Source organism: Coturnix japonica, chromosome 4 (assembly GCF_054131305.1).
Source record: "Coturnix japonica strain WE chromosome 4, WE-NBRP24, whole genome shotgun sequence".
Lineage (NCBI taxonomy): Eukaryota > Metazoa > Chordata > Aves > Galliformes > Phasianidae > Coturnix > Coturnix japonica.
Window position 1 is genome coordinate 13,420,983 of NC_140666.1, and position 23,390 is coordinate 13,444,372.

At 58.4% G+C, this 23,390-nt stretch overlaps 4 protein-coding genes across 15 annotated transcripts; 3 read left to right on the top strand and 1 right to left on the bottom strand.

Moving 5' to 3' along the window:
* Positions 1-88: 88 nt before the first annotated feature.
* Positions 89-4,602, top strand: NOX1 (NADPH oxidase 1). Of its 4 annotated transcripts, XM_015860423.3 has the most exons (13): positions 89-476; positions 1,245-1,340; positions 1,667-1,777; positions 1,863-1,947; positions 2,025-2,170; positions 2,245-2,426; positions 2,556-2,694; positions 2,800-2,892; positions 2,997-3,232; positions 3,319-3,481; positions 3,615-3,761; positions 3,838-3,962; positions 4,044-4,602. In XM_015860423.3, exons 1-13 carry the CDS (start codon positions 432-434, stop codon positions 4,168-4,170), a joined length of 1,695 nt encoding a protein of 564 aa, XP_015715909.2. In that variant the 5' UTR covers positions 89-431; the 3' UTR covers positions 4,171-4,602. The 4 variants fall into 4 exon arrangements, with proteins under 4 accessions (XP_015715909.2, XP_085400698.1, XP_085400699.1 ...); XM_085544573.1 differs by lacking the exon at positions 1,245-1,340 and having other exon boundaries at positions 288-476; XM_085544572.1 differs by lacking the exons at positions 1,245-1,340; positions 1,863-1,947 and having other exon boundaries at positions 158-476.
* Positions 4,603-5,282: 680 nt separating this feature from the next.
* On the bottom strand, positions 5,283-11,660 carry CSTF2 (cleavage stimulation factor subunit 2). 7 transcript variants are annotated; one of them, XR_014945143.1, is made up of 16 exons: positions 11,574-11,660; positions 11,373-11,451; positions 11,021-11,190; positions 10,594-10,730; positions 10,352-10,471; positions 10,100-10,249; positions 9,869-9,986; positions 9,635-9,740; positions 9,490-9,552; positions 8,103-8,162; positions 7,375-7,516; positions 6,869-7,020; positions 6,300-6,577; positions 5,974-6,099; positions 5,579-5,704; positions 5,283-5,469 (listed from the first exon to the last, which is right to left on the bottom strand). XR_014945143.1 is itself a non-coding variant. In XM_015860371.3 (15 exons), exons 1-14 carry the CDS (start codon positions 11,629-11,631, stop codon positions 5,582-5,584), a joined length of 1,776 nt encoding a protein of 591 aa, XP_015715857.1. In that variant the 5' UTR covers positions 11,632-11,660; the 3' UTR covers positions 5,283-5,469; positions 5,579-5,581. The 7 variants fall into 7 exon arrangements, 4 of the variants coding, with proteins under 4 accessions (XP_015715857.1, XP_015715858.1, XP_015715859.1 ...); XR_014945144.1 differs by lacking the exon at positions 8,103-8,162; XM_015860371.3 differs by lacking the exon at positions 9,635-9,740.
* Positions 11,661-11,692: 32 nt separating this feature from the next.
* Positions 11,693-15,099, top strand: TYW2 (tRNA wybutosine-synthesizing protein 2). Of its 2 annotated transcripts, none has more exons than XM_015860376.2 (8): positions 11,693-11,762; positions 12,030-12,138; positions 12,237-12,396; positions 12,471-12,669; positions 12,754-12,904; positions 12,986-13,095; positions 13,969-14,126; positions 14,195-15,099. In XM_015860376.2, exons 2-8 carry the CDS (start codon positions 12,074-12,076, stop codon positions 14,639-14,641), a joined length of 1,290 nt encoding a protein of 429 aa, XP_015715862.2. In that variant the 5' UTR covers positions 11,693-11,762; positions 12,030-12,073; the 3' UTR covers positions 14,642-15,099. The 2 variants fall into 2 exon arrangements, with proteins under 2 accessions (XP_015715862.2, XP_085400701.1); XM_085544575.1 differs by having other exon boundaries at positions 14,008-14,126.
* Positions 15,100-15,530: 431 nt separating this feature from the next.
* On the top strand, positions 15,531-23,144 carry SYTL4 (synaptotagmin like 4). Of its 2 annotated transcripts, XM_015860369.2 has the most exons (17): positions 15,531-15,584; positions 16,718-16,860; positions 16,954-17,169; positions 17,625-17,734; positions 17,889-18,003; positions 18,144-18,251; positions 18,547-18,676; positions 18,765-18,855; positions 18,947-19,050; positions 19,131-19,217; positions 19,453-19,631; positions 19,784-19,886; positions 20,634-20,795; positions 21,498-21,603; positions 21,730-21,829; positions 22,473-22,681; positions 22,860-23,144. In XM_015860369.2, the coding sequence occupies exons 2-17, from the start codon at positions 16,751-16,753 to the stop codon at positions 23,000-23,002; spliced, it is 2,073 nt and encodes a 690-aa protein (XP_015715855.2). In that variant the 5' UTR covers positions 15,531-15,584; positions 16,718-16,750; the 3' UTR covers positions 23,003-23,144. The 2 variants fall into 2 exon arrangements, with proteins under 2 accessions (XP_015715855.2, XP_015715856.2); XM_015860370.3 differs by lacking the exons at positions 15,531-15,584; positions 16,718-16,860; positions 16,954-17,169 and adding an exon at positions 17,176-17,330.
* The last annotated feature ends 246 nt before the right edge of the window (positions 23,145-23,390 follow it).

A 23,390-nucleotide genomic window follows, 5' to 3' on the forward strand; every position in this document is an offset into this window, starting at 1 on the left:
GTGAAAAGTCATCAGGGGAGGCCGGGGGAGGGTTCTGTTTGCCGAGCAGAGCCCTCTGTGATTCCCTGCCACCAGGAAGTTCCTGCCTAAAAAAGCCCGCTCTGTCCCCAATTGCTACAGGGGAAAGGAGGAGCAGGGTCGTGTCCCCACGTCCCCCTCTCCGCTGTGCCACCGCCACGTGGGATCCCGTGGGACCCCTCGCAAGGTTCCCTTGCACATCGCCCTGCTGTCGGGGCCGCGGCTCCGAGCTCAACTGGCGTTTCTTAAAGGAGCCTTTGAAATCACCCGGCATTTCCTCTAAGACACCATGGGGGAAAGTCCCCGCAGCGCAGTTCCCAGAGCCGGGGCAGTTCCCGGCGCTGCCGCCACCATAAAACGCGGGCGGGCGGCAGCGGGCAGCATTCACTGCGGGAGGACGGGGACATCGCAGCATGGGCAACTGGCTGGTCAACCACTGGTTCTCGGCAGCCGTCCTTGTGAGTGGTGGGGTTCAGGCTGCTGGGGGGCTGGATGGGCTGGGGGGAAACTAGGAGCAATTCCTGGCTCTGCCATCCACGGAGGAACAAATAACTCCTCCATATGAGTGATGGTCACAGCCCTGGGTGGTGGCCGCAGATGTCCTGGACTGAATGGAAAGCTTCTCAGGGGTTATTTCTGCCTTGACTGCCTCTTCCCACTCACAGCCCGAATGCCCCAAATCCCCAATCCCCCACAGTGGGGTAGGAAAGCAGTGCACCCCTCCCCACGGCATCCAAAACCCATGGATGGAGAGCGCAAAACCTGAACTGCCGCTGCTCTGCTCCATTGCTGTGGGCAGGGAGGCTCCCACTCGGGTTTTCCCCTCCCACAGAGATGCTCAGTGCTGGAGGATCTACAGCATCCGCAGCACTGCTGCCACAGCAGCAGGCTGAAAGGCTGGGAAATAGGGGGGAGGTGGAGGTGGGTGCAAGAAATCGGGGTTTCCACCTCCCAGACCTTTCCTGCTCAGTGTCCACCCCAGGCCCTTCCCTTTCTCAGCAGCAGATATTTCCTTTATCTTCCTTTCCTCATTCCTCGTGCATGCAGAAGGACAGGAGTGACAGGACAGTTATTTTGCAACACTCCTGCCCACCCTTCCCAGTATCTCATCTCACCTCAGGAGTAAGGGAGTAGAATGGGATGCGCTTCACTGTGTCAGCAGCCGTGTGCTGCACGGTGAGAGGTCCAGGTGCTGGGGTTCCTCACAGCCCTTGGTTCCCCCACAGGCAGCCTGGCTGGGCATCAACATCTTCCTCTTCACATACTACTTTCTGTTCTTCGACCAGGATGAGAAGTACTACTACACCAGGGCCATCCTCGGGGTAAGGTGCTCCCAGCAGCACCCTGCCTGCCTTGGAGTCCTTATGGCTGGGCTGTGGCAAAGCATGGGCTGCAGCACCCCAGAGTCATTCCTTGTCCCGCCCTCTTCCAGTTCACCACTGCTCCACCCCAATCCCACCCTTTGGTCTCTGTTCCCATCCCAGCATCATTCCATACCAATACCCACCCCACAGCCCTAGCCCAGATCACTCGGTCCCCGCTCAGCATTGCTTGGCCCCATCCCATCCTGGGGTGCTCAGCCTGCAGTCAGCAGCACCTTGTCCCTGGCACAGCAATTCTCACCCCATCCCTGTCCTCATCTCCCCAGTCTGCCCTGGCGTGGGCCCGGGCATCGGCCAAATGCCTCAACTTCAACAGCATGCTGATCCTGCTGCCCGTCTGCCGCAATCTGCTCTCCTTTGTGCGTGGGAGCTGCTCGGTGAGTGCCCATGGGCAGCCCTGCAGCATGGCTGTCCCTATCCCTGCTCCCGTCCCCATCCCAATTCTGTCACCTCTCCTTGCAGTGCTGCAGGAGGACGCTGCGCAAGCAGCTCGACCACAACCTCACCTTCCACAAGCTGGTGGCCTACACGCTAGCCCTGCTCACAGGTAGCACCCTGCTGCTCACACTGTTCCCCCTGAGTCCTGTGGGGTGGCAGTGGGTGACAGCCTGTTCCTCTGCGCAGCCGTGCACACCATTGCCCATCTCTTCAACCTGGAGCGCTACAACTACAGCCAGCAGGCCAACGATGGCACCCTGCATGCTGTCCTCTCCAAGATGCACCTGCAGGACAGCAACAAGTGGCTGAACCCCATCCATTCTAACCAGACGGTGAGCACAGGTCCACCACTGCTACCCCCCTGCCCTGGGCCAACCCTGACTCTGTCCTCCTGCTACCTCTGCAGACCGTCGAGTACGTGGCCTTCACCACCATCCCGGGGCTGACCGGGGTCATCATCACTCTGGCGCTCATCCTCATGGTCACATCCTCCACTGAGTTCATTCGCAGGAACTACTTTGAGGTCTTCTGGTACACACACCACCTCTTCATCATCTACTTCATTGGCCTCGTCATCCACGGCGTCGCGTAAGGCTTCTCCTGAAGGCTCCCTCAGGGCAGCAGATCAAGGGGTGGCCGTGTCTGCTCCAGGAGGACCTGGATGCAGTCCTCGGGTGAGGTGGGAGGGGGACCCATTCTTACCCTGCCTCCCTGCAGCGGGTTGGTGCGTGGGCAGACAGAGGAGAGCATGAAGGAGGTGCACCCAGATCACTGCGCCGAGTTCCTGGTGCAGAAACCCAAGGAGTGCAGGCAGAAGTGCTGCAAGGAGCCTGAGTTTGGCAGCATCCCTGCAGAGGTAGGGATGGGAGTGGGGCTGTGGGAATCTGGGCTGTTGCATGCTCCATTAGGGGCAGCAGATGGCCGGGGGGGCTCCAACCCCATGCTCCCCTCCGCCCCACAGTCCTGGAAGTGGGTTCTGGCTCCCGTCATTCTCTACATCTTTGAGAGGATCCTGCGGATCTGGCGCTCGTGCCAGAAGGTGGTCATCACCAAGGTAGGTGGTGGGGTGGTTGCATGGAGGGCAGGGGCTGCTGCTGTAGCTCCTACACAGGCGGTAGGGCCATGTGGGGGCACTGAGCCCTGCTGCTGGCCCCACAGGTGGTCATGCACCCCGCTAAAGTGCTGGAGCTGCAGATGCAGAAGAAGGGCTTCCACATGGAAGTGGGGCAGTACATCTTTGTCAACTGTCCCGCTGTCTCCGTGCTGGAGTGGCACCCCTTCACCCTCACCTCAGCACCTGAGGAGGACTTCTTCTCCATCCACATCCGGGCAGCCGGGGACTGGACGGAGCGCATCATTGACACCTTCCAGCAGCAGAAGCTGGAGATGCCCAGGTAGCCTGAGGAGCTTCCCCCCCAGTGGAGGGACACCCCAGGGGCTGGGGAGGCCGTGCCTCTTACCCAGGCCCTCCCTTGGTCAGGATCAAAGTAGATGGTCCCTTTGGCACGGCCAGCGAAGATGTGTTCATGTATGAGGTGGCCATGCTGGTGGGAGCAGGCATCGGTGTCACCCCCTTCGCCTCCATCCTGAAGTCCATCTGGTACAGGTTCCAGCAGAATGACCAGACTCTCAAGACCAAGAAGGTACCGGGTGTCCCATGGGACCAGCTGGCCCCATACTATGGGTTTCTCCATGTTCAGAAGCACTTGGCTTCCCCATGCTTAACACCACATCCTTCCCCTGCTCCATCTTCTTCCCCATGCCACTACATCCCAGATCTACTTCTACTGGCTCTGTCGAGACACGGGTGCCTTCACCTGGTTCAACGACCTGCTTGCCTCACTGGAACAAAAGATGGCTGAGTCTGGCAAGGCAGACTTCCTCACCTACCGGCTCTTCCTCACCGGCTGGGACAACAGCATTGTGAGTTGGCTGCAGTTGGGCACGGCTGCAAGGGGCTGGTGGTGGCCGAGGTCCTCATTCTCCCTGCTCTGCCCAGGCCAACAACGCAGCACTCCACTTCGACACAGTCACGGACACGGTGACAGGCCTGAGGCACAAAACCATCTTTGGGAGGCCCAGGTGGGACACCGAATTCTCAGTGGTGGCCACAGCCCACCCCAGGTGAGATATGGGAGCCTTGGGGTGTTGATACCAGGAGGCATCCCCTGGTCCCCAACACCCACAGCCCCTCTCTGTGTGCAGGTCAGTGGTTGGAGTGTTCCTGTGTGGGCCGGAGGCACTGGCAAAGGTCTTGCAGAGATCTTGTCACCAGCACTCCAGCTTGGACCCCAGAAAGGTCAAATTCTACTTCAACAAGGAGAACTTCTAAGCAGGAGCCGGGCTGGGACCACGGGCAGCAGAAAACAACCAGCCTGCTGCTCTCACTTCTCTTTTTGAAGCAACTTTGCCTGGCATGAGCATCAGCTGAAAAGCATGAGAACCAGGCAAGACAGAGAGATGATCCTTCATAAGGAGAAACTCTGGGTTCATAGACTGCTCTCTCCTTGACCCTATGAAGGGTCCCTGTGAGGGGAGATGAGCCCAGCTGTCAGCACAGCCCCCATGCAACACACATTGGGATGGTACTGGCATGCAGGTGCAGACCAGGAGGAGGCAAGGGGAGCCCGGCACACTGGGTGAGATGGTGGGGTTAGATGTGGCACCAAGGGCCAAACACACCCCTCCAGATTTAAACATCCCTGTCCATAAAACAGTAAATTAAACTTGCCTTTCCTTGCAATAAAAACCACGTTCAATAAAAGCCGCGTCTCCATCTGTGCAGGTGTGAAGGAAACCCACTGTTTGCCCCCCTTTGCTGGGCTGCAATAAAAAGGCAATAAACCCTCAGGGGTGCAGTGTAGGGTGGTGGGGATGGCTGCCCGCCAGCCTTCTCCCTCCACAGAGGCTCACAGGCACCAAAGAGCCAAGTTTACACCAACCACCAGGCACAAACCAGACACAGGGAGACCTCAAGCGCAAAGATAACAAATTCTGCTCAAGCGTATGCACAGAGGAGGAGAAAAACACCCTCCGAGGGCAGGCAGGTGTGGTAAGTGATACAGCAATTGGATACAGAGCCCTTCTGCTCTTGTCAACAGGGACAGAAAGCTGAGCTCCCTATCATGCCCTAGAGGAGGGCACAGCCAGGCTGACCTGCACCATGGGACACCTACTGCTGTCTCCTGCTCCACAGGCTGCTGTCACCAGCCAGACACCTTCCATGGGCAGCCTGCTCACCCTGTTTGGTAGCCAGCACATTCCAGCAGGAAGATGCAAAAAGACAATACCCATGGAGCTTAACAGTCCCCCAGGACACCCTCAGCCCCAACACTCGCTGAAGAACCTGAGAGGTTCAGCCTAGAACAGAGCCAGACCAGGCCAGGCTGTTCCCAGCAGTATTCCTGCCTATGAGGGACCATACAAGGCAATCTGAGACATGGCTTTACTCAAACCCTCCTCCCACTTTATTTCAAACATCAAAAAATATACACAGAGAAAAAAAGAAATAAATTGGGAGGGAAAACCTCGGGTGGCAAGGAGAAACCTCTCCCTAAATGCAGCATCAACTCAAACAACAGGAAATGGCTGCCGTCGAGCACCTTCTCTGCCCATCACACACCTGCCAGGCCTGTGAAAAGGGGAGGAAAGTGAGCACGGAGAAGAAAAACAGGGCCATCCTGCACTGAACAGCACTCTGATTCACTGCAGGGGAGCAGGTACTGGCTTAAGGACATCACCTGTCAGGGTGCCCCTGTGGATTTCTGGATTTGCTCCTTTAGAATAAGGATGCTTTGCCGTTGTTCTGGGGGCAGCATGGCGATCTGGTCTGCTGTCAGCTGCAGAACCTGCATGATCAGGGCCGCCTGCAGAGAGAAGGGAGTCAGAATAGCTCTCTGCCAGCACAGCCATGGGTTGCAACAGCCAGGAAAGAGGTGCTGGATGGATTGAGTTTCCTCTGCAGCAGGACCATGGAGCTGCTCAAGCTCTGAGCAGAGCAGGGTAGAATAACCTCCTGCTCCAAATGCAACAGGAAAGAAAACGAGTTCTCTGAAGCATCGTTGTCCTCTGCCATGGTAAAGCACACAGAAAGCGCTATTCTCATTGTCTAACCCCTTCCCATCTGTCCACTCACCTTCTCATGATCCTGGGGGGTGACCTGGCTCTGTCCAGGACTAAAGCCTCCAGGCTGACCAGCTCCCTGGACCCCTGCCCCAGGAATGCCCCCTCCTTGCATGCCAGCCCCTGCCATGTTAGGAACCTATGGGTACAAAAGAGTTGATAAGGATTGAGAGATCTCTGTACTCAGCCATACAGATACAGGAACATAAAGCAAGCTTTGTACTTCCTGGAAACACTGCTCTGCAGGAAGCCTTCCACCTCCAGCATTCACATGCATGCCCTTCACCCGGCCCCAGCCCACAAGATACCATCAGTGCAGTCAGCCACACAGAGCTGTACCTGGCGGGGCCCCTGTGGGCCGCTGGCTCCCATATTAAGCGGTCCGGGACCCTGTATGCCACCAGGCATCGGGCCACGCGGGTTGGGACCAGGCCCTCGAGGCTCCAGGCCTCGGGACTCCATGACCCTGGCCTCCATGGCCCTGGCTTCAAGCACTCGTGGCTCCAGGACCCGTGGCTCCATGCCCCTTGGCTCCAGGCCCCGTGCCTCCATCACCCGGGGCTCCAGCCCTCGTGGCTCCAATCCTCGCGGCTCCAGCCCTCGGGGATCTCTTCCAACTGCAGAGGAAGGACAAGGCAAGTTGTAGAAGGGAGCAGTGCCGTGGGGTTATAGGAGCGAGCCCACTGCCTTCTCTGCTGGGAAGCTGGCAAATGCCAGGAAGATGCAGGGTTGGGGAAAAGGAGACATGCCTGGAAGAAGCCCCTTTCCCTGTGAGACTGTCCTTCATGCCTCAGGTTCGTTTCACTGCCCAAACCCCCTTTTAAGTCTTGAGCTGAGGCAGCGAGCTCCACTCTGACCCTCTGTCTGCATGCTTTAAGCCACCCATTATTTCATGCCCCCTCTCTCACCTCGAGCATCCATCAAGGGCCCCCGTGGCTCTCCCATCAGTGGTCGGGGTTCTCCCATGGGTCCACCCCTCATCTCATGGGGGGGGCCACGGCTATCGTGGCCAGGCATATGATGCATAGGGGCTCCTTGGTGGGGTGGCCCAAGGTAACCTCTGATGCAGAGAGACGAGGAGAGCAAAGCAGGAGGAGGAGAAAAAGCAAGAGAGTGTAAATCAGACACTGGCTTGGCATGGTCTGGGCAGAGCGTTGGGATTGCCCCCAAAGCCGGCCGCTGGCAAGGCTTGCACAGGGATGAATGCTGTCGGTCCCATGTCACAGGGCTGCTGATAGCACCCTGGGGATGCCCCATCCCTGGGGAAGGGGACTGGTCCCCATGGCTGGCAGCACACAGGCCTCCAACCAGGCAGCAGTGACTCCCGGAAGGCTCGTGCCATCCCTGTCCTCAGTGAGGTCACCCTTGGGCAGGGAACAGTGCAAGGGGCTCCTCTCCTTCCCTCTCCCCTCACCTGGGCTCCACATCTCCAGTGACTGAGAGCAGGGTCCCTCCACGAGGGTCATTCGGGGCATCTCCCAAAAGGCCTCGGGGTGGCGGGCCACTAGCAGGTAGAGGTCCACGCTGCATAGGGGCCCTCGGGTCTGGCATGGGCACTGCCAGGGAGACATACAAGAACTTGTGAGGACCTGCACAACCAGTGCTGTGCTGAGACTGTCCCCCAGCACCCTCAGGGCTGGGATGTGCACGGCCTCTCTGCCCCCTGACACAGGTGAATGGGCTGTGCTGACTGCTGAGGGAGCAGCCCCTTGGATAAGGCCAGAGAGCACAGAAGCCCCTTCCCTGAGTGCTCATTACATCACTCTCTTTCCCTCTCTGGTTCTATCTCAGATTCCTTTACTACACCAGGTGCTCAAACAATGTAGGTGTCCCTTGTCAATCCCTAAGAGCATGGGCCAATGTGAGAACAGGAGCAAAACAAGACCTAGAAAGCTAGAACTTTCCTAGGAAGTCAGGAAAGTGCCTAAGGGGGCTGGATCCTAAGTGAAGACCCTCTCCAAACAGGCGCTCGTTTCCACTGGTGACTCTCTGCACGGCATAAGCTTGTTCTCCTCTCCTGCCCCCTAACCCTGCCAGGCTACACGGAGTGATGCCAGTCCCCAGCCCTGAGCACAGTGTGGTGACAGCTGCTCTCCACACTCTGCACAACGAGCTCCATGACAGCCTGGAGCGCCGCGATACCTTGAACGCGTTCGATAGATGCAGGCCTGGCAGGTCCCACGGGCGAGAGCTGCAGGGTCCCTGGGCAAGCAGCAGGAAAAGAGGGAGAAGAGCAGACACGTGAATAGTGTATGCACACATGCACTCAGCCTTGGGAGTGGTGCTGTCTCAGCCAGTAGAATCACCTCTGCTCCCTGGCATCCCCCAAGACACCTATTGAGAAGATGCTGCCTGCCGCCAATCTGGCTGTATCAGCCACTTCCACCAATGCCACGTCTGCCACCACAGGTACAGAAAGCAGCTCGGCACAAAGTGCCAGGCTGAGCACGGCCCTTTCTTTTCTCACTCTGTGAACATGCAGGGAGCGGAGTGAACCTTGCTGCATGAAGTCCTGCCAAGAGAACTGGCACACTGCAGGGCCACGCTGCAGCCCACAGCAAGTCAGCTCCTGCCCCTACCTGCAGCTGCTTTGGGCACTCCCCAGCACTGGTTTTCTGTCTGCTCTTCAAAACCTTCTGGGTATCAGTGAAACTGCCAAGAACTGCAGGATCGTTCTTGGGACGATGGTGCTCACTCTGAGAATAATGACAGTCAGCTGCCTTTATGACATCCAAGACTGGAGGAACTCAGAACAGGTTTGCCACTCTGCTGACACAAGACCTGAGATACAAATCTAAGCGACGGAGATGTCAGAGCCCTTCACACCTTACTACTGGAAAAACAGGAACGCCTCACTGTGGTTGCACTAACCATGGGGCAGCCTCTCAGTGCTGAATGGTGAGGAATCCAGCTCCAGGGCTGGGCTGTACAGACCGTGCCTGCAGAGGGAGTGAGGGCCAAGCAACTGCCTGCTGCAGAACTCCCTGCCAAGCCTCGTCCTCACTATCACAAGCAAAAGCAAAGAGCCAGCTCCCTCTGCTGGGCACGGCACAGAAAGCACAGGGAGACACGGGCGAACACTGCAGCAGCATAGCTGCTCCCCAGCATCCAGGCAGCAATGAAGCAGGGCAGGGACTGGAGAAGAGCAAGCTCTGCCTGCCTGGCTAAGCACAGGGACAGACACGGGCTCACAGAGAGATAGAAAACACAGGCACATCCCGCCCAGTGGAACAGCAGCTCTCCTGGCTTCCGGGACGCATTTGCACAACACAATGTAGAACAAGCTGGAAGCAAACTGGTATCCAGGCTGGAGTCCCAGATGCAGGAGAGCTGTTACCACAGCCTTGCACCTAAGCAAACAAACCCAGACGTGGCCCAGTGCTATAGGAGCTGCCAGATGCAGCAGCAACAAGGCTGCACGTAGCCGACAGGGGTTCTTCCAGTGCAACATTGCTCAGAATTTGTAGCCTGGGCCCCAGCTGGAGCAAGGTTCACATGACATATGGCATAAACTTAACCTCCGATGTACCTTGTCCACGCTCCAATGGCACAGGCCCTCCTCCAGGCATGCCGACCTGCGGCTGCAATCCACCTGATGGGGAAAAAGCAGAAGAAAAATACCTTTGTTGTTGCCCCTATACAACTGACCCATTCCTTTGGACCCAAATACCTACCCCCTCCCAGCTCCTGGGGTAACATCTGGAAATTTATGTTCTTGCTGTTGGTTGCCCATGGAGATAAGCCAACTTTCTGAACTGCCACTGACAGCAGCCACAACCACTGCACAGAGTACAAGTGATCTCATGGGGCACAGCTCAATGGTTACGGGAAGGTACAGTGGGGCTGTCTGCAGGACCCACATGCCCAGGGCAGCCTGGACACTGCTCAGCCAAAACCCACACACTCACCTCCTGGAGCCATGGGGCCAGGGCCCTGCACAGCAGCTGCCATCTGTCCTGGTGCTGGCACTCCTCCCTGCATAGGTGGCTGCATCAGAGGGGGAGCGCCGTTTACATGCATGCCACCCTGTCCAGGAGAGAAACTAGGCCTCAGCAAAGCCCTGTTAGCCCAGCTGGGAAACTTGGGCTGGTAACACCCACCACTCCTCAATATGGTACATATGCCCCACATGCTCTTACCATGGGCTGTGGCTGGGATGATGGGGTATTCTGTGGGTTCATCTGGGCATTAGGCCCTGGCCCAGGTCCTGGTCCAGGCCCAGGTCCCGGCACAGCCTGCTGGTTGCCTGGGATCAGAGGAGGAACGCTGGTCTGACGATGCAGGATTTTCTAGAAGCAGGAGGAGGAGAAAGGAATTATCTTCCACTCTCACTTCACAACAGGATGCTGCCAACGTTCTACCAGACTCAGTCAAGACAGTGAGGGACAAACCAGTGCGATCTCCGGGTCGACGATCCTCATTACCACCTGGGCCTGTAGCAGAGCATAAGCCAGCTGGGGGTTCTGCAGCAGCATGTTCCTGGCTTCCTGAGGGCTGTTCTGGACGCACAACTGAGAATACACATAGAGATCAGCACTCTAGCAAGGCACGATATGGGCTATAGGGGCGCAGGCAGCTGTGGTAGAAGGTGCTCATGCAGAGAGCAGGGAGCATAGCTCCCTTCTTCGCTCACCTTCATCTGCTTCATCAGCTCAAACATCTGCTCAGGTGGCAGGCTGGCCACTGCACGGCTAATGGACTCAGGGGCATCCTCAGGATTGACAGGGTCCCCATAGGGTGACTCTATGATGGGTGCACCTGTGCCCAAGCCTACAACAGAATTTGTGATATAAGCAGCGACCTCAGAAGGCAGCGTGAGCTGGTGTTTAGAACTGGCTGCTCATAAGAAAGGGAGTGCCATGCCATTAATGGGAGGCAGCAAAAGCGAGGAGGTCTGGAAGGAGAAGGAACAACCGGCTCAGCCCACACCCCCTCTGCAAAGCTATTTGCAGGGTCACTTGGAGCAGTCTGGCTCTCACAGAGCCAGGTACGTACTGCAGTGCCAGGAAGGCCAGGCTCAGTACGACATCAGTGTTCTGTGGCACAGAATTCACACTCACTCTTCAGCTCCTCCTTGTTCTTCTCGCTGGCCGCGTTGTCCACACGGAGGGCTCTCCCACTGAACTCCCGGCCGTTCAGGTTCCGCATGGCGCTGAGGGCCGTCTCCTGGTCCTGGTACTCACAGAAGCCATATCCCTTCGGTTTGCCTGTCTCCCTGTCATACACCAACCTGCACAGCAACAAGAGCCGTCGCCACTGAGGGCAGCCAGACAGTGTAAACACACTCTACCCCCAGCACAGAGCACGGCCCTCACACACCCCCAACCCACGGCAGCTGCTGCAGGCCCAGCCTGCTCCCCCGCACCCGTTTTTAGGCCGGGGGAGCACAAGGGCCGACGGAACCGCTCTGACCTGAAGCTGACCACGGGCCCGACCTCGGAGAAGATGTCCTTCAGCTGCTCCTCTGTGGCCTCGTACGGGATGTTCCCCACTGCGGGACAGACACGGCGGCGCTCAGCCCAAGGCACGGAGGGCAGGGAGCCGCCATTGGAGCAGCCCAGCCCAGCCCGGCCCGGCCCGGCCCGGCCCGGCCCGACACGGCGCGTCCCTCACCGAACACCGAGCGCAGGGAGCGGTCCACGGCCGGGTCCCGCACCGACAGCCCCGCCATGCCGCCCGCCGTCACCACCCTCCTTTTCCGGCCCCCTCTCGGAGTCTCCCCCCCTATTTCCGCCCGTATCTAACGTGGCGGAGGCGGTGTGCGATGGGAAAACGCTCCGTGGGGAAACGGCGGCCCGTGCGGTACGGCTATAGGGTGTGCGGGGCGGGGTGGGATGCAGCGGGGTCTGCACGGGGCTGCCGAGCAGTGCTGGGCTCTGACACATCACCCACAGCTCCAACATCCCTCGGTGCCCCCCAGCCCCGGGTACCCATATCCATCCCTTAACGTTCTCCCCTTCTGAGCTCCCCCAGCCCTCGGTGCTCCCTCCCCTTGGATCCCGCATCCCTCATTGCCCCCCCGTGCCCGCTCAGTCCCATCTCCCTCGTGCCCCCATATCCCATATGCAGGTGCCACGTTCCTGTTGGCCGTCCGTGACCCTTCGTTCTCTGCAATGGCTGCGGGGGGTGACACCATCCCAGCTCTGGCCACGGAGCCACGCTTTGCCCAGCAGCTGAGGTGAGAAGGGAGGGATATGGGGGACCCTGCCGTGTCGCCATGCTGTACTCTGCCGGGAGGGGGGGGAAGGAGTGTGCGAGGCAGCCCTGACCCTGCAGGCAGCGTTTGGAAGAGGCTCGACTCTTGGATGCCCGGTACCGGCTGCAGAAGGTGCCAGGGGGCAGCGTGGCCCTGCCCGTGCTGGAGGGGAAGGCAGCGGAGCGGTGGCTGCAGGACAACGGGCTGCAGGGGCTGTGCTGCCGGCTGCTCTGGATCCAGGTGGGTATGGCCATGTATTGCCTCCCAGGAACAGGTTCAGGCTGGTGGCTTCGCTCACCGTGTCCCTCCCGCAGGACCCTGTTCCCTCAAAGGCTGCCAGTGTGCAGCCGTCTGCCCAGAAGCTGCGCTGTGAGCTGCGCCGGCTGCTGCAGGAACAGGGAGAGAGCTGGTCAGAAGAGTTGGAGTGCGATGTACCCCGGACCTGGCAGCGACATGGGGACCTGGTCTTGCTGAGCGAGGACAGCTTCAGTGCTGCGCTGTGGGCAAAGCTGGGTGAGCAGAACGGAGCTGCCCATAGGGCTGCCATGTGGGTGCTGCTGGCCTCTCCCCAGTGCTCCCAGCATGGCTGCATTGCAGGCCCTGTGCTCTGGGAGACGGTCGCCTCTGCTTTGGGTGCCCAGCGCCTGGCCAAGCGAGGACGGGTGTTGCCAGACAAGATGCGCTCCCCGAGTGTCACCCTGCTGCTGGGCCACGACAGCTGGGTGGAGCATGTGGACAATGGCATTCGGTAAGAGAAGCAGTGATGTGGGGCATGGCTGTTGAAGCTGGGAGGAGGTGCTGCTCTCACCAGGCTGGTGGTGGCCCCCAGGTACACGTTCGATGTGACAAAGTGTATGTTCTCCCCGGGTAATATCACGGAGAAGCTGCGAGTGGCCTCGATGCAGTGCTCTGGGGAGGTGCTGGTGGATCTCTATGCAGGTAACAGCCCTTAGGGGTTGCAGAGGGGTTCTGCAGGGCTGGTGGAGAACAGTAATGCAGGTGCTGATGTCATCCAGATGGATGTGAAACAGTACTGACTCTGCATTGACAAATGAACTGGGTTGGAAAAATGTTCTGGGACCTAACTTAGAGCTCCTGCCCCATTTGGAAGCCCTCAGTATTGCTGTCCCTCCTGAGACCAAACTGGATGCTTGGGACAGCCTTGTGCTCAGGCTCTGCAGAGCGCTGCTCTGTACTTAGTGCTGCTCGCAGGAACCATCTGCATCCAGTGAGAAGGACTGTCCTCTTTTTGAACATGGAGGTTGTTTCTTAGAAGCTCCCATCAATATCCTGACCATATTGGGTGTAATGTGTGTTTGTAACCAGCTATTGCCAACTGAAGCAAGCAGCTGGTCTGTCTTCTTTGCTATGAACATCTGGGGATGTGGTGTCAGGCTTCTGTGTGTGGAGAGCTCTGTTCTGTATGTAGGGAAGTCAGCGTTTCCTATTTTGCCGCAGAGAAAGAAAGCAGCACTCACAGAGCTGCTCTTGATCAATTAAAACAAACACCAGTCTTGACACTTCTGCCATAGGCTGGGAGCAGAACAGGATAGCAGAATTAACAGGTAAAGACAGATCATAAAATAAGTAAACTTCTTTTTAAGATGAATTTTGGTTTTAGGGGATAAGAGAGAAATGAAAGTCCATTTGGCAGGCGTTTCCCCAATACCTGGGGTAGTTCTGACCCTGAGCAGAGCAGATGCATAGAGCTAAAGGTGGTAATCCACATCCTAAGCTGCCTCTGAGAAGGAGAGCAGACACCAGGGGGTATCTGCCCTGTGCCTTCTTTTCTGCTACTGTCTCTGTCCCCAGGGATTGGGTACTTCACGCTGCCATACCTGGTTCATGCAGCTGCTGCCTTTGCCCACGCCTGTGAGTGGAACCCACACGCCCTGGAGGCCCTGAGGAGGAACCTGGTACTGAATGGTGTGCAGGACCGCTGCCAGATCCACGCTGGGGACAGCAGGCAGGTGGGCAGCACCCCAGGCATGGCGCTCTGCCCTCCTGTGGGCCTCGCTCACCATCCTCCTCCTCCCAGCTTCAGCTGAAGGATGTGGCTGACCGGGTGAACCTGGGACTGATCCCCAGCTCCGAGGAGGGCTGGCCCGTGGCCTGTCGCGTCCTGAAGAAGGGCACAGGAGGGATTTTGCACATCCACCACAACGTGGAGTCTTGCCCCACGCCTCCTGTTCTGAAGGATGAGCAGAGACTCCCAGAGGAATCCAGCTGTGAGCAGGAGGATGAAGAACACCGGGGCTCTGAGGAGATGGAGAGCGGTGGGCAGAAAATGCTGGCAGCCAGGGTCAGGCCCGAGTGGTGGAGCTGGGCTGAAGCAGCTGCTGTGCAGATCCGGGAGCTGCTGACAGAGCTGCACAGCCAGCCATGGCAGACCCACATCCTGCACATCGAGGCGGTGAAATCCTACGCGCCCCATGTGCATCACATTGTGCTGGATCTTGAGTGCCGCCCGATGCTGCCCACCTAGCTGGCTGCAGGGCCCCGGCGTGGCTCCAGGTCTGGATTTTAGTCATCTGGATGTGGTTTACATCCCGTGTTCCCAGGTGGCGGCAGTACCCAGCAGCAGGCCGGGTTTATGCCATCCCTGTGCCGTGCCCAGGGCTGCTGTGCAAGGGGAGCTCACAGGGACAGTGTGATGGCAGAGGATGGGGCTGAAGGTGCCCATAATCCCGCCCCAGCTGCCACATCTGCTTGGACATCGTGCTGCCTTGGATGTGTGCTGGCACTTTCAATCCCATTTTCACATGTAAGAGCTGCAGGGCCAAATAAACCTCAGAATTTATGCTGGGCTGTGTTTGGGTACATCAGGTGCATGCCTTGTGAGGTGTCTTTGGTTCTTGTTTGTCTTTAATTCTGAGAACAGGTCTGTTAAGCTCCATCTCAATCCGTATTGTTTTAGAAATAAAGGTGGTTCCCCTCTCCTTAGCCGGTGTCCAGTGACTTCGGAGGAAGCACAGTGCCATGGACGTGTCCCTGGTGGTGCAGGCACTGGCTGAGCCGCGTGGCAAAGGGCAGAGCTACATTCTTCATCCTCTCTCCTGGAGCCGGCCCGTCTGTTCCCAGCGGTGCCGACGCCGATGGGCTCCGTGGCAGCCCGTGTGTGCTCTCAGGGAGGAGCCGCCCGCTCCGATAGTGCTGCGGGTCGGCACCCCGGAGCTGCGGGCACGGCTGCGTCCGGGGCCGGGGCTGCTGTTTGCGGACGGCCTCATAAATCCGTGTGTCAATAGAGTCGGGGCGTGCCGCATCGCGGGATGAGGAGGCGGTAGGAGGGAACGGAGCGGGGCTGGGGCAGGCGAAAGCGAACCGCGAGTCCGCTCCTGGCCGTAGGGCCGCCCCACGGGGCCGGGCGGGGCCGCGCAGGTGCGGCGGGCGCGGAGCTTTTGGGACGCGCGGAGCCGGAGCCGCTGCAGGTATCGGGGCTGACGGGTTGCGCTGTGTCCGACGGGAGCTCGCAGATACGGGGCTGCACCCCCGGGAGTTGGGGTTGGGTGGTGGGGGTGGGATCCCGGGCCCCGGCGATGGCACGGCACGGCATGGTACGGCACGGCACGGGGGGCTCCGGCTGTCCCGTACTGCGCTGTGCGGGCGGTGGGACTATGCCCGTGTCCGTGTGTCCGGCAGCGCTGAGCTCGCACCCGTCCGGGTTTGCTCTGCCGCGCCCGGCAGTTGTCATGGCTCTGCCCCGACTCCGTGGCTGTCCCAGGTAGCGCCGTGAAGGCGCACAGACCCGCTGGAAACGCAAACACGGGGCTGGCAGCGGAGCCGGGCGGTGCGTGTCCCGGGGAGGCGGTGGCGGGTGGGGGAGTCACGCAACTCTGTGCGTGAACCGAGCAGCTTTATCGGCAGCTTTATCGGCGTTATTGACAGTGTGACAGCGCTGTCTGCGTCGGCAGCGAGTCCTCCTCTTGCTCCGTGCTCACGCCCCTGAATTCCCTCCCGTACGAGGGTTGTAGATGTGTGGGAGCCCTCTTCCCCCTGACCCCTTCCCACTGCCGGGACAGCGGCTCCGCAGACAGGAAGGGCCCTCCCCGGCGGGGTCGGGAGCGGGGGCTTTCCGCTGCGGAAACCCAAGAGAGCAGCCGATGTCCCTTGGGCAGAGGGGCCGCGGGCTGCACGGCACAGCCGTCCCGGTGCCGGGTGGTGCCGGCTGCCTGCAGACCAGCAGAACCGGTGCCGCCGGCCTGTGGCGCTGGGAGGTGAGCTGGGAGCACGAGGTGCCCTGCCCTGCTCTGCCCTACATACTGGCTGCGAGCCTGCGGGAGCTCACCTCTGCCTGCTGTTTGGATGGGCCCAGTGGTTTCCATCTCTGGGGCTGGGGGGTGCCATCCTTGGGGCCAGCTCCCACTTCTGCAGCCAACGTCCCCGTGCTTCCATGCCCCAGCTGGTACAGGAGCAATGTGTGTTGGAGGCGGCAGCACAGGACGAGGCTGTGAGCTGTCCTGGGAACCACAGTGTGGTGTGGGGATGGCAAGGAGCCACGCGTGGGTCTGAGCAGGGAGCAGCACAGAGCTGTAACCCTGCCATGGGCTTTGCTTGCCTCCAGTACAGACGCATCTGGCTGCTCAGGGTCAGGGTGATGTCGGAGGCTGTGGATCTGTCCTTCCTGTCGGATGTCGAGAAGGATTTGATCCTGCAGGTCCTGCAGCGCGATGAGGAGCTCCGTAAAGCGGAGGAGAGGAGAATCAGGTGTGGTTGGGTTTGCTCAGAGGGGCTGGGGCCGGCTGGGTGCTCTACGTGGAGTCCAGGCTCTGACCACTCCCGCTGTTGGGCTCCATGCAGGCGCCTGAAGAATGAGCTGCTGGAGATCCGGCGCAAAGGGGCCAAGCGGAGCAGCCAGCGCTACAGCGAGCGGACCTGTGCCCGCTGCCAGCAGAGCTTGGGCCGCATCAGCCCCAAGGCCAACACCTGCCGGGGTTGCAACCACTTGGTGTGCCGGGACTGCCGCTCCTATGGCCCCAACAGCTCCTGGCGCTGCAAAGTCTGCACCAAGGAGGCGTGAGTGCACGACGGGGCCTGGGGATGAGCGGCATGGGCCTTCTGTGTGCTCCTCTGTCCTCTTCCTCCCTCTGCTCACCCCAGCCCAAAACCCCACAACCACCCCTATGGTCCAGCCCTAGGTTCTCAGCCTGGTCTCCATTGTGGGGCTGCTGTCCAAGGTGAGCGACCCTGGTTGAGTGATGAAGAACTGGGCCATGCCCTGCTTTGAGGTGTCCTTTGTAACCCCCCTGCTCCTGTCTCCCCGTTATGTGGCTTCAGCCCATATTTCAAGCAGCCCAGTTTCCTTCCTCTCCTTGGCCTCCTCTGCCCTGCAAAGACCCCGTCTCACTCCATGTTGATTTTACCCTTTGTCTTTCTAGGGCATGGTCTCTGTTCAGCCACTTCTGTCCATGCTCCTCTTGACTGGTTTGCAGCTAAAGGGAATGGTTCCTCACTGCCCTTCTGCCCCACAGGGAGCTGAAGAAGACAACGGGGGACTGGTTCTACGACCAGAGGGTCAACCGCTTTGCCAACAGGCTGGGCAGTGACATGGTGCGGCTGTCTCTGCGGCACAGGTCTGCAGGTAGGGCAGGTCAGGAGGTGATGGAGCCACGTCTCCTCCTGCAGCCTGGGGTGAGAGGTGGCCCCGACCCTCTTGGGGTGCTTCAGCTTTCCCTGGGCTCTGCTGTGGGATTTCCTGCTGGGCTGTGTCCCTCCTGAGTCCTCTCTGCTTTCAGCAAGCAAAAGGGAGACGGTGGGACAGACGCTCCTGCAGAAAGCACAGCTTGGTGACCCCAAGGGCTCCTCTGCAGCCCGGCAGAAGAGCCCCCAGGAGCCCCGGAAGGTGCCCAGGTGAGGAGGAACCCTGTATTTGGAGAGGGAGTCACCGATAGCCCAATTGGATGCAGTGGATGGGAGAGAGGCTGCTGTCTTGCTCTGACTGCTGGCCTCCTCGCCAAGCAGGACATACTTGTGGTTTTGTTTGTCTGCAGTTTGTTTCCTGATGCCTCAGACCCTCGGGAAGGCAAAAGTGACACAGAGTCCATGGAAAACATGAGCCTGGATGGCTACAGACCTGCTTCTGCTGCTGGGGGGGGCAGGTAAGGAAGGCTGGGGCAGGTTGTCATTGCAGTGCTGACCTGGCAGAGAGTGTGGGCTTCTGTCTGAGGCTGGTTGCATCTGTTTGCTGCCTTGGTTCTAATGAGGGAGGTGCTGGCTCTCCTTTCCAGGCTGAAAACTCATGCTGGGCAGGCAGGTCCTCTGTTCCAGGTTTGCTCATGTGGCTCCTTGGAGCTCACAGCAGGAGCAGCTCCCAGCTAAAGCCTGGTTTCCTGGCCCTGCTGCTTTTGGCTGAAGTGCCGGCCTGAGACAGAGCTTTTTCTGTGTCCTCTGCAGAAGGAACTCTCTGGATAAAGCCACCACTATTAAAGATGGTAAGCAGGTTGCTGGACCAGCAGGACCCGGGGCAGCCAGCCTGACACTCCCTCTGCCCTCCAGAAATGTGCTTTCTGTCACCAACGGACGGGTGCGTGCTGCTGCCCAGCTGGGGCTGGGCATTGGGAGTCCCTTGGAGTCCCCTTTGCTCTGCTCTGAATGAGGCTTCTCTTCCCTAGGAGACTCCCATGGGCAGCCGAAGTAGTACATTGGTGAATGATCATGAAGCCATCTTCAAGAAGAACCCCCGGAGGGTGGTGAGGCCTGCAGGTGAGAGGTTGGGCTTCCTGGTGTGCAGCTGGTTCTTGCTGTGCTGTGCTGGAGCAGCAGTGCTCTGCTAATCCCACAAACTCCTGTGCAGACTACACCAAGTCAGTGATTGACCTGCGCCCGGAGGAATTTGTGGGTGAAAGCGGCTCCATGGGAGACAGGAGCAAGTCAGTGCCCGGCCTCACCACAGAGCTGGTGAGACCCTTGGTGGTGCTGGAGCTTGCCGTGCCCATGCTGCCCCATGCTTCACGTGAGCTGTTTCTCTCTGAATGCAGGAGGAGGAGGAGGAGGACATTGACAACCTGGTGGAGATCCATCGGCAGCGGGTGGCGCGGGGCAGCATGCGCAGTGGCACCTCCTCGGTGAGTCCTGAGGCTTGGCTGTGCTCTGAAAGCCACGGAGAAGGGCCAAGGGAGCTTCATCTCTTGGAATGGGTTTAAAAACCAGAGGCTGTTGTCAAGTGAGCCTGTGTGTTAATGGGGGCACCTGGTGACCACCCCCAGCCAAGCAGGGCTGGCTAAGAGGGATTGGGAACAGCTACGCTGAGTACCCCCTGGATGGTGACACTGTCCAGCTCAGCCTGGCTATGCTTTGCAGAGCACGCTGGGGAGCATGGTCAGCATCTACAGCGAGGCTGGTGACTTCGGGAACATCACAGTCACTGGGGGAATCTCCTTCTCCCTGAGCTACGAGCAAAAGACACAGACGTTGTTCATCCATGTGAAGGAGTGCCGGCAGCTGGCCTATGGGGATGAGGCCAAGAAACGCTCCAACCCGTGAGTGCGGGGAGGGAAAGGGTGGCAGAAAGTGGGGAGGGACAGGATGGTGGCATTGAGATAGGTGGAAGCTGTGAGCAGGGGTCTTGGTAGAGTGGGAGGTCTGGAGTTGTCTATGTGAGGCCTTGAGCTTCACCCATACCTCCCTTCAGGTATGTGAAGACGTACCTCCTGCCTGACAAATCTCGGCAAGGGAAGCGCAAGACAACTATCAAGCGCAACACTGTAAACCCGCTGTACAATGAGCTGCTGAAGGTGAGCAGGGATGGGCCAGGGCAGCCAGCTCCTCTCTGCCTGAGGCTGCAGCACAACGAGCTGAGCTGCCCTGCTGGGTTCTGCCTTCCCCTCCCTGCCTGGGGAAACGGGCTCCAAACCCTGAGCTGGATGCACACGTAGATCCTGTGCCCTGAAAGCTGGAATAAAACATTTCCAGACTGGGTCACTACTCTGCTATCGCTGTTGTCACATCCCTGGAGGCCATGCAGCCTGTGTTCTTGGCTCTAGTGCGATCCCCCTTCTGCTGATCTGAGGCTGCTGGTTTCCCTTAGAGAAAGCTCCTTACTGCCGGGGCTGTGCAGGCAGAGATAAGGCAGGGCTGGCCCTGGCAGCAGGAGCACTCGGCACTGCCCTTCATGCTGCTGTCCCTGCTGTGGCTGGCACAGGGCAGTGGGGAGGGCTGGTCTCTGTCCTGAGCCCTACTGCACAATCTCCTCTGATGGGAGGGAAGCAGGGAACTGGAAAGCATGCTCTGGTTTCCAGGCTCCTGCGGCTCAGTTTGCCACAGAAGCCTCAATGCAGTTTGTTGAGCTCTTGTACTCCAACCACCTGAGGCTCGGCAGGTTGGCACCACTTCCCTTGTGGTGGGAAGGAGTGGGGTGGCTGTGTGCTGTGAGCCTTGGTGTGCTCTGAAGTTGGCTCTGCCTGCACAGCACATGTTCCCAGCAGCACCGAGCTCAGCGCAGTTTGCTGGCTCACCAATCTTTTCCCTGCCTCTCTTCCTAGTATGAGATTAATAAATCCCTCCTGCTTATGAGGACGCTGCAGTTCTCGGTCTGGCACCACGATCGCTTTGGCCGCAACACTTTCCTGGGGGAGGCAGAGATCCCCATGGACTCCTGGAACTTTGACAGCCAGCTGGAGGAGTTCCTGCTGCTGCACGGCAAGGTACCGACCCACTGCCCCAGCCTGCATGGGGCACAGGGGTCTTGATGGAGCTGCTGCAAGTCTTGTGCCTAAACAAGTCCTGTGCCCAGATTGGAAAGCTGCAGTGCCATAGTAGAAAAGGCAGATCTAGGTTTGAGCTGAGCTTCCTTTTTTTCCTCAGTATATCCCCTGTGTGATACAGTGGGATGTTTTCCCTGCCCAGTCAGGTATTCTCATTTTGTGTGCTTCATTACTCCTAGACTGCAGCTCTTCCTGTCTCCCTCCCCCAATAAGCAAGAATGGGAGCCAACTTCAGGGAAACAAATAGGGGAAATTGGACTTGACATCCTGTCGTGGGCTGCAGAACAGTGCAGTGAGAGGATGTTGTGCAGCTGGATGGCAACAGCAGATGCTTTCTGTTGTGGATTTATTCGGGAGTCTGGTTCTCTCTGTGAGCTGCTGCTGCAGACTCAGCCTTTTGCATTGCTTGGGGCCCAAGCCTGCAGGTGCTGAGCTAAACAGAATTTCCTAAGAAATGTGGTTAAGGCGAAGTGCCATCCCAAAGAAGCCCCTGTGGGCAGTTGTGCTGGCTGAGCTATCTCGAGCAGAAACCAGACCTTTGGGCCAAGAGTGGGGAGTGGCTGCGTGTTGACCCAGCTGTCACTGTGTCTGTTCTGGCTGCTCCAGCAGTGATGTGTTAATCCAGCCATTGCTTCTTTGCAGACTGGGGTGGATGCTGCTGGCCTCCCCCAGTACAAAGGGGAGCTGGTGGTCTCCATGAAGTACATCCCATCTTCCAAGCACCCTGGGGCTGGAAATGGCAGAAAGGGTGAGTGCTGGAGCTCTGACAGCTCTGTGTAGCCTGGGGGCTATTCAGTGCCCCCTACAGACACGTTGGAAATTCCCAGTGGTGAAAATTGATTAAATCTTGCTATGTTGTTTTGGATTTTCTTAGGCAAAGCAGGAGAAGGTGGTGAGCTCCAGGTCTGGATCAAAGAAGCCAAGAACCTCACAGCTGCCAAATCAGGGGGCACGTCAGACAGCTTTGTGAAGGGGTGAGTGTGGGTACTGGAGTGGGAATTTAAGGGAGATGTAAGTGAAAGCTCTGTGCTCCCTACTTGCATTCCAGAGCATGTCCTGAACCAGAGTGGAGATCTGGGGGAGGGAAGTGTCCTGCATTTGTACCCCCTGCCCATCTGTCTGTTCATCTCTTAGTAGTGATGAATCCTGGTAACAAACACTTCTCTGGGTTTTGGCCAGCTGAGAGGAGCTGCTCAGGGACCAGGAGGGCTGTGGCCCATTACTCATGATTGGAGACTGTGCAGAGGGGTCCCCTGAGCTGGGGAGGTGGCTGTTCTCTTTCTGTAGAGGCCTGGCCCTTCTCTCAGGCTCAAAGCTGGGAGCCAGGACTGGCTGCTCAAGGAGATGCCCTCGAGTCATCTCAGAGGTCACCAAGCAGCTGTGACTTTTGCAATGCTGGTGTGAGGGCAGTTGGTCTTTGGTGTCTCCTGTGTGCAGATTGCTTGCAGCCTCCTGGGCTCCTGGGAGACACTCACTTCTTTCCAGACTATCATGTCCCATCTTCTCAGTTCTGGTGGGGACAGGTGGGATCCAAGGCAGACATCAGACTGCCTTAGCTTCCAAGGGAGAAGTTAGCTGCATGTGTGTTGCTAACTCCAGTGGGGATGCTTTCCCCAGCTACCTCCTGCCACATAAAAACAAGGCCTCCAAGAGGAAGACGCCTGTGGTGAAGAAGACCCTGAATCCTCATTATAACCATACCTTTGTCTACAATGGCATCAACCCTGAGGACCTGCAGCACATCTGCCTGGAGCTCACTGTCTGGGACCGGGAGCCTCTGTCCAGCAATGACTTCCTTGGAGGTGTTCGCCTGGGTGTGGGCAATGGTGAGGAGCTCTGGGGGCGAGGGGCTGAGGAAGGCTGTCACTGCGGTGGGAGAGGCCCCACATGGCTCCCAAACCCCTGGACAAGTGCTTTTGCCTGGAGTCGCCTCTCTGCTGCAGAGGTGCTGCTCCCATGCAGAAACAGGCTGTAACTAACTTATGCCCATCTCCTTTCTCCGAGGCATGAGCAACGGGCAGGCTGTGGACTGGATGGACTCCACGGGTGAGGAGCTGAACCTGTGGCAGAAGATGCGCCAGTACCCAGGCTCATGGGCAGAGGGGACGCTCCAGCTCCGCTCCACCATGGCCAAGCTGAGGCCCTAGGCAGCAGAACAGGCACCAGGGATCACCCTGGGGCTTGCACAGCTGCTGTGGAGCTGCACTCACAGCATGGCCAGATGAGTGCCAAACTTAATTATTATTTTTTTGCCTGTATTTTAATAAACATGACCCTTCTTTAAACAGGCTTGGGCAGAAAGTCTTCTTGGCCTAGCTTCTCTTCAAGGGTTTTCCTTTTGTTTTAGGAAAACCAAATTTGGACCAAATGTAAGGCTGAACTTGAGCCCTTGTGGGACCTCCCTTCTTTACCCACAGGCACAATGCTTTGCAATGTGGTTAGGTTTCCTTTTTCCCCTCCAGTTCTCTCCCTCCCACCCTCTGTATTTCATAACCTGCTCCTTTATTGTCTCTTCCACCCTCCTCCCAAAGGACA